General features: G+C 40.7%; 1 protein-coding gene across 2 annotated transcripts; it reads right to left on the bottom strand.

Annotated features, from left to right (window-relative positions):
- Positions 1-454: 454 nt before the first annotated feature.
- On the bottom strand, positions 455-8,473 carry LOC148037431 (plant cysteine oxidase 4-like). Of its 2 annotated transcripts, XM_087676364.1 has the most exons (6): positions 8,002-8,473; positions 4,656-4,739; positions 1,515-1,687; positions 1,262-1,400; positions 978-1,181; positions 455-882 (listed from the first exon to the last, which is right to left on the bottom strand). In XM_087676364.1, the coding sequence occupies exons 1-6, from the start codon at positions 8,180-8,182 to the stop codon at positions 752-754; spliced, it is 912 nt and encodes a 303-aa protein (XP_087532490.1). In that variant the 5' UTR covers positions 8,183-8,473; the 3' UTR covers positions 455-751. The 2 variants fall into 2 exon arrangements, with proteins under 2 accessions (XP_087532490.1, XP_087532491.1); XM_087676365.1 differs by lacking the exon at positions 4,656-4,739 and having other exon boundaries at positions 458-882; positions 8,002-8,470.
- Between the last annotated feature and the right edge of the window lie 384 nt (positions 8,474-8,857).

The raw sequence follows: 8,857 nt of genomic DNA, 5'->3' as shown, positions 1-8,857 counted from the left end.
ACTCTCCTTACAAGGGAGGAAAAACGGGCTTGAAAACAATCACTTGTAACTCAGGAATGAATTGCAAAATGTCAGGGCACTAAATTGATTGCCTGCAGTCAAGACCCTCTAGCTCAAGTGGTAGTGATGCGGTGTAATAAATCCAAGGTCAAGGCTTCCATTATTAGGGGCAGTGAATGCACCTTATACAATGTAAGAAAGAGACTATGGCTCCACTTCAGTGGTTACCAAGCTGAACATTATAATGGGACCACGTATTCACGTATTAGGTTAGTATCAAGGGTCCCCTCAATTACGTGTCTTGACGTAAGACCTGACATTTAACTAATACAAAGCCTCACTCTAAATTGATTACCCACATCTACTTCGCGGTCTCTACTGACAGCCCCAAGCAGATTCTTACAAACATAAATCCTGTCCCTGTAAAAACTCATAGGCAAGGATGCAACGAATTAATTCATGGGAGAAAGCCCAACTACCAAGCACCAAACACTAGATTATTTGAGCAAGTATTCTACACAGTCAGCATTTATACAACAATCTCAACACAGGTGTGAACATCATCAAGATCAATCAGATGACCTGAGCTTAACTGCACTTATAAGCAGTTATACTCAGACAACCTGAACTTAAACTGTTCTTTAATCTAAGATGACAAAGCCCTAAGATTTTGAATCCTATTTTTCAAATAAACTTGGAGAAGTACAAACAACTTATAGTTACACTGGTTCTGCAATGGGAGCAGAACTTTTCAAGGTACAATTCTTGGACCCATGTAAGGAGCTGCCTTTAACAAGTCAGCTGGTGGTTTGGACTCCTTTAGCCATGATAGCTGGCATTCGCTCATGGCATAATTTCCATTTCCATTGCCAGATGATTCACCTGTCAAGCACCACCATATTAGGCTCAGAGGCATCCTTAACAGAACATAAGTGAATGCACAAACACTGAGGTTATGCAAAGATCGGAGATCTTACCTGCTTGTCTAGAATATGGAATATCTCGATAGTACGTACAATGTCTGCCATCTTCTGCAGAATAAGGAGGAGCCAAGACATCTAGTACAGCACAATCTGTTACTGCTGTGAATTCATGTATATTACCTCCACTTGTTGGGTGAAGCACCGATGGTTCACAAGGTGCTGACATAGTCCTATCAACAACCAGTTTTGCAAGCCTAGCTGCATGCAAACTCCTTAAAAAATAAATTTATGTTTCATCCTCCAACCACAATTTAAGACAGTTCTTACTTTATACTTACATTGTGTCACATCACCACTGTTAACCCAGTCATAAGCCTTGACATGCATTGATCCATATAAAAGTTTGCTGAAGACGGTCATGCCTGGATGATTGTGAAGAGGTATTACCGCTGAAGTAGGCAGGCAGAAGATCCCCATCTGCATGCAAACCCAGTGCTCAGCCAATTTGGCCCTAATATTACAACTTGGTCTAATCTTCTGCCGACAATCACAATTGAATAAAAGAAAGGAACTCAAAATAGCAAAGCTTACAGAGAACTCATCACACTCATGTATGTGCATGTATGATATGATTGGAGCTGGACGAGATGCTTTTGAGTGATGCCTAGCTCTGTTCCTTTTCTCTGTTCGGACAGAGTCAAAACCTCCATTTTTTTGTTGAGGAGGGATTTCATACAATCCAACATCAGAAGGCTTGATATTGTCTGCATGATGGTTACTATGAAAATCTCTCTCTCTCTCTCTCTCTCTCTCTCTCTCTCTCTCTCTCTCTCTCCACACACACACACACACACACACACACACACACACACACACACACATATATATATATGTGTGTGTGTGTGTGTGTGTGTGTGTGTGTGTGTGATATGATTGGAGCTGGACGAGATGCTTTTGAGTGATGCCTAGCCCTGTTCCTTTTCTCTGTTCGGACAGAGTCAAAACCTCCATTTGTTTGTTGAGGAGGGATTTCATACAATCCAACATCAGGAGGCTTGATATTGTCTGCATGATGGTTACCATGAAAATCTCTCTCTCTCTCTCTCTCTCTCTCTCTCTCTCTCTCTCTCTGGGCAGTATATCCAGCTCCCAAAGCAGATCCGATCCTCAGGGGCAAGGGGGCAGCTCCATACCAACCAGTCTATATCCTCAACTAGTGTGAAGAAGCACAAATCTAACCAATAGCACAACAAACTCTGTGGGAGAGGTGGGTGTCCATGTACCTTGATCAAACAACAAAACCATCCAAAGATATTGTAGAAGATACTCTTGATCGAAATCCATCTTCGTTCCTAGTGGTTTGATCAGTGTGACCCATGTGCAAGTGCTATGTGTAGCTGAATGATGTCAATACCAATGGTCTTGTTGAGCTCCATCCAAATCAACTCTATGAAAGGGGAGTCCAAGTAGTACTGTATAAAAAGGAGATGATCTATGAGCATGTGCAAGTTTGGGCATACCACCACTCCTTAACCTCCTATGTTGCTGACTGTTTAGATGGCTCCAATGCACATCTAGATGGATTAAAAAGAACCAGTAGACACTCCATGGTCAAGAAAATCAAGTAAGAGTCGTATAAGTTTTTATTGAGGCTTTCGTCCTCGCCTTATTAACTCTAAACCAGCCCCAAACTGAATCAACAGAAAGTGAACGTGTTGAGAAGCCAAGACTTTACACAAGTGTCACAAATAGGTGAACAATGTGGCACATTTATGCAAAGAAACAGACATAGGAGACAAGATCCACCTTTTTGGCACACTTACCATAAATAAGTGGTTGTTCACATTGTGCAATAGGGTCACATAACTGCTGATATGGCAGTCATTACAACCATGGCAAACAACCACCAGCAACAGACAATCAGACGAAAGCTGCCAACAGCTATGTGGCAGGGTCCACATTGCCACACAGCCTGCAAAAGGCAAGGATTTAATTTAAGAGGTGGCAAACACAAAACACAAACGCAAAGGTGAAAGTTCACAGGCTCAGGATGTGAAGTACTGAATCTGTGCACAAATCTGTCAGCCTCTAAATAGGCACATGTGATGTTATCAGGCTGAGTCCAGTTACACAATGCCCCAGACAGCCGAGCAGTGCAAAAACTGTCCACAATTTTGATTACACACAGGGTGCGCCCACATTTGCCAGCAATAAGGACTTGCCCCACTGGTATGGGTTCAATTCCTGTCAGGCACACATATTACTTTTTGGAAAAGAGGTGTTGTCTTGTAGTGATTTGCGGGCAGACAGAAATCTAGGCAGGGAAGCAGGGCGATCCCATTGGATGGGAAATGAGGACCAAATAAAATTTAAACATGCCACACTCCGGACTCTTTTTTTCATAAAATCCATCCGTCAACCCGTGTGTAACCAGCCTGAATTGAGGTTGCCTGGACAATTCCTAGAGCATATATTCAGTCCTTGGGTACATAGGTGTGCCAAGGCCCAAGGAATCCCAGACATTGTTCAACAAGCCTAAAACCCCAGATTTGCTTTTCATTTTTACTTTTTTATTTCATACTTTTCTTTCATCCTCTCTTCTTCAACATGAAAGGTGTCACATAGATGTCAAAAGAACTGACACATACAGCAGATGCACAACATACAGACATTTCTGTGCATCAAGATTCACATAATCAAAAACAGAGGCCTGTTTTTCTTGGATTAGAGAGAGAGATATGATAGACACAAGCTTAGAGTTGAAGATGGGGAACCTCCCTCAAAGAGAATCTCTCTCTATTCAAGCCCAACTCCATTAGGGCAGAGCTTAATAGCATCAGTCATAGAGTGAAAAAGAAGAATGAACTTAATCAAGTAAACTTATTTATGCACACTAACTACAGGCTTGTGATAGAGGTAATCCATCGGGATAGTGCTCTGATATTTCATGCTCTCTTGTACTAAAGGCATGATACATCAATAAAAAGGAATGAAAATTGGGTTGATAAAGCATAAAGAAGTGATGAAGGCAGTGTTTAAGTTGCACCTGAACCTGTGTAAGCTTCTTCAGAGTTGTGAAAGATGAAGAGTGTCAAAAACGGGTGGGCTCAAGAAAGGTTGGGAGATATAGAGAGTGCACCTGTGATTACATTAATGTAGAGCCAAGGGGACAGTCTATTGGTGACTTCATAGAGGAACATCAAGGCACTTAATAGATTTAGCACACATATTTCAAACACATGTCAAATATTTCTGATGAGGCCATTGGCTGCCCCCTCTCAAGCACACTTCTCATAACCCCTCTAACCGGGTGGACTAGGAAGCTGCCACCATCATGCTACGAGAAGTCCACCTTGGCGGACAAGACCACTTGGAAGCAAAGGAATTCTCCAATGGGCTGCATAATAAGATGATCAGAGGGCTGCATAATAAATCTGCTATAGGTGGATGCGAGGTCAATCACTCAATCAAAAAAACAAAGTCACTCAAACTCTAGAAACACAACACAATGTCAAATCACTAATGTTTTATATGTCATGTTTATTAAGATTACAAAAACTTGATACACTTTTCAAGTCTTCCCTTTGTTTTTAAAAGGTCGCTAGTAGTTAAACATCAAACACCCATTAACGAGAGCGGACAGTTTGCATTGCATGGTCTGGCAATTTGCACTTATGTGACACAAATATTCTGGCAACATTGATAAAGAAGTAGCAAAGCCAAGAATGCTACACGCAACAGCATTGATTATCATTTCCGATGTGACAACTCTATTGCATTGACTTGGCTGCCAAACTACACTGTTCAAATTGCCACCTGCAATGTTAATGCAATACATTATTGCAAGATCGAAGCATTCTACAACACTAAATTATTGGAAGATATACCATAGCTTGAGATTGAAATATAACTCTACAACTTAAAGATTTGATTTTTCATTCAAAATATACAATGACAATACAAACATGGAAGTTCATGTATGAGTATATACTCCTTTTGTAGCTCTCCAATGCTTGAACGAAGACACATTGCACTGTGATAAAGGCCTCGAAGAACAGGGCGATAAGGCATTCAGCTCAATTTAACACAATATTACTATTTTTGGCAAATAACACACAACAGGCACACGACACATAGCACACCACATGGCTGCACATATGGCCCCATGTGACAAAGCAAGTCAAATTAGTTATGTATCCTTCAATGAGGTCTTCTTAGACCCTGAATTCTAGCTTCAGTTATTCAAGAAAAAGAGAGACATATGCTTCGATTCAAGATAGCACCTATGCCACATCCTCAATGAAACAACATGGTCATAGCACCTCTCAAAAATGTCCAAGAGGATGGAATGCCTGTTCTCTCTTGGTAACAACACAATGTAAAGCGTAAACCAAAGCACGAAAACAATGAAAGGCAACTTAATTATCATAAAGACTACACGAGTTACCAAAAGAAGTCAGCAAGTACACTCCAAGAGCAAAGCACCAACTAACAATAAATAACAATGAGCGAAGTAAAAAGTAGGGGCTACCAAATAGGATGCCCATATATATGCTACAAGTGGAACAAGACTTGAGAAGAGAGCCAAGACAAAAAACTGTAATCATCTCCCTCAATAATCCCACAAGCACTTTATAGCATAACACGTTTCTAAAAGAGAGAGATTCCATTTATAGAAAAAGATGGCTCCTTCAAAAAGTAAACCTAAATGAAACAAGAATCCAACCACATCTTAGAGAGTGAAATAATGAAATTTGATGTTAGAAATCTCTATGGCTCCACTCTTATGGAATTTGGTGTTTGTAATTATTAGATGCTAGAGATCATGTAACCCATCGCTTCCAAAAAGAGAAACCCTTTAACAAAAAAAATACAGGTCTTACATTGATTGTAGTGCTTTATCCTTGAACAGTCGTAAACATTAGCTAAGGGTGATTGACGTGCCCTAGACACCAATTTATTGAGACATCTAGGCTTGTTGAATTTCACACATGTTTTCACATGCAATTTAAGCTAAACATTCTATCATTGTAGCTCTTACAATATTGAAACTTGTAACTTATACATTTGTAATTTTTGTCTTAGATGTTGATCGAACTTGGCATGTATTTTCTCCACTTTCAGAATTTTGGACCCCCCCTCCACATGTTCCATGCATCCCCGTGTATAGGAAGCAAATGTGCATGATACATCATATGACTCCCCTTTGATATGGGCTTCTTGCTATGTCATGGTGCACCTTCCTTGACAATAGTCGGGATGTGAGGCCTTCCCACAGTGAAGACACTTGGGATATCCTCTGTGCTACCCCTTTAAAAAAATCAATATCATCGTTGCTCAAAGAGTCTATTGTGATCCCATCATGTGGGACATATGAATAATATCATGTTTGTACTAAAACAAAGGGCTTAAAGGAATTTAAAAAAAGACTAGAAACCCTGATCATCTCAATCTTGAGATAAAGAAAATGGCCCACCTAACACTCTAAATTTACTCTCTGAAATGCCATATCAAAAGGTAAACTACCTTTGGTAAAAGTCTCTACAATTGACCACTTCTTGGAGTCAAGACCCTACTACCATTAAGACAAGTCACCGAGTAGACTTTACAGGACCAAAACATTGCAAATATCTATTTGCAAGCTCTTGAAACCAATTAAGACCCTACAATCATTAAGACAAGTTACGAAGTAGACTTTACAAGACCAAAACATTGCAAATATCTATTTGCAAGCTCTACAAACCAATGATATTTTGCATCACTATTCAATAACATGGCATTACTATCCAATAAACTGGCACTACCCCTACTCATGTATAATTTGAGAGCTTTCAAGCATAGCTAGATCACCAATACTTGTCTACATCACCCCTAGCTACATCATAGTCATAATATGTTGCAAGAAATCATCATTCACATTATCATTGCAATTCCCAATCATCATTCACATCATCATCATCATCTTAACATTACTAAAGAGCATCCTTTCCTTCCTCCTCATCATACCATTTTGCAAGTGCCAAACATGTTGGCTTCTCAATACTCTTTAAAAAGCCTAAACCTTTGAGAAACAACTTCAACAACTTCACCAAGGATTCTTTGAAGCTCCGATCCCCAATCTTCAAGGACACTTTACATTTACTTAGATGATTGACTAAGCTATTCCATAGACACCTTGGCAATCTTCCTAGGGTTACAAAACTTGACCTATGCAATCCTCCTTGACTTGCTTACAAAACTCAACCCATATTGCATGCCCCTTTATCAGCTACGTACTCATTAGTACTAGTCATTAAGGCCCACCACCCACCTAAGGAGTTACTTGTTTGATGCTCTTATACCATCTCACATGGGGTACTTTGGTTGGTAATGACATGCTCCTCTAGTAGGAAGTGTTTTGTCTATTGAGTGTCTTGACCAATAAAATATTTTCAAAACCGTGTTTCAAAACTGTTCGTGGCTTCCAATAGTCCATTTCTTAATTATTTTATACAACCCCCCTCCCCAAAAAAAAAACTCTTTGTTTTCTATCCATACATAATGCTTTTTGACATTTGTACCTAAGCTTCGAGGTAAGCTTTTCCAATGCATCCACCTATCAAACGGTGTGCCATGACTTTCCCTTGTTAAAGGTGTAACTATCAAGCACCTCTTAACATAACAATGCACATTAAACAAGTTCAACAATCTATAATACATATACCAAAGTAAAACTTCCACATTAATGTTATCGCAAAATTGTGAATTAGCTTCGCCAGGCTGAAAGCCTTTAGCTCGGATGTTCATGAATGGGAAAAAGTTTGATGAAAATGCGAACAAGCTGAGCCTTTGAAGTCAAATAACCAGACATCAAAGATGCCAAGGGAAGGAAATCTGAAGCAAACATCATAAATGCAACAAGAACAAAATCCTTGTAATGACTGATCAGCCACACCAAAGCCTTCACTACTTGCAAATGTCGCCATTACGCAGGCTACAGGCTTAGAAACTGCGAAATGGAAGGTTAATTGTCCACACAGAGCTACAGCTAAATAACTAATAGACCAAACGTATTAGAGACAATGGTGCTGTAACCTACCTAGAAGAAGGCGGACTCTCTGCAACGCCTGAGGAGAGAATGGAGGTCCTAACGGTGTGAAGGCTTCTCGGCACGCCTCATACAGCCGCAGCACTGCAGGCACGGGCTCGGCTCCCGGATCCTCTTCTTCGGCGGGGTCGGGGCCCAAGGCATTTAAGGAGCGCTCCTCTTCCAAGCACATGATGAAGATGATGACGCGAAGAGGAGGAGGAGGTTACGGACTGTAGCCGCGACGACAACGGCGATCGCAAGTGGCAGTACGAATCCCTCCTTCTCTCCCGCTAAATTGGTCTGTGGCACAGACTCAGACAGACAGACAGACACAGAGAGAGAGAGAGAGAGAGAGAGAGAGAACAATGGAAGAACGTAGGCCTGCCCCTGCACAAAAATGAAAGCAGGATTACCAAATGGAAATCAGCGGCCTGCCTTCTTTGAATTACAGTGGGCTGGTTTTGGGAAAACGTGTCAAGATAACTTTGGAGTCTCATTTTCATATATAGCCACAAACCAACCTTTAAAACAAGACGCAAACTATCCGCCAGCAGCCAATAAGCCATCTGCTTCTGGTTGTATAACCATTGGTGGATTTCTAACTTTTTAAACATAGTGGGGTCCAATGCGGGCCCCAAGTAAACTCCCACAAAAGGCATACCATTTTTTAGTTTCCCAAAAGAGGCAAACAAGGGAAATTGTTATAAGAGTAGGGTCACACCGAGCGGTGCACAACACCACAAAGGCAATGACATCTAACAAATCCTCATAACCCCCCCCCCCCCCCAAAGCACTTTCAATAAATTTCCGCATAAAGCTTTATCTAGGAGTTCATCAAAGACGTCAAATTTCAATGAGGCGAACA

The sequence above is a fragment of the Lygodium microphyllum genome, chromosome 4 (genome assembly GCF_053477565.2).
Source record: "Lygodium microphyllum isolate KBCC chromosome 4, Lygodium_microphyllum_v1.1.10, whole genome shotgun sequence".
Taxonomy (NCBI): domain Eukaryota; kingdom Viridiplantae; phylum Streptophyta; class Polypodiopsida; order Schizaeales; family Lygodiaceae; genus Lygodium; species Lygodium microphyllum.
The sequence above is the reverse complement of the archived record's forward strand: the minus strand, read 5'-3'. Positions and strand labels throughout refer to the sequence as shown.

What these genes read in the sequence shown, in the direction of transcription:
- LOC148037431 (XM_087676364.1), bottom strand. Translation starts at nt 8,182, where the DNA reads ATGTGCTTGGAAGAGGAGCGCTCCTTAAATGCCTTGGGCCCCGACCCC. An exon ending in GATAATCAATGCTGTTGCGT is followed by an intron (nt 1,688 to 4,655) that starts GTAGCATTCTTG and finishes ACCATCATGCAG; the next exon opens with ACAATATCAAGCCTTCTGAT. An exon ending in TCCATATTCTAGACAAGCAG is followed by an intron (nt 883 to 977) that starts GTAAGATCTCCG and finishes GGTGCTTGACAG; the next exon opens with GTGAATCATCTGGCAATGGA.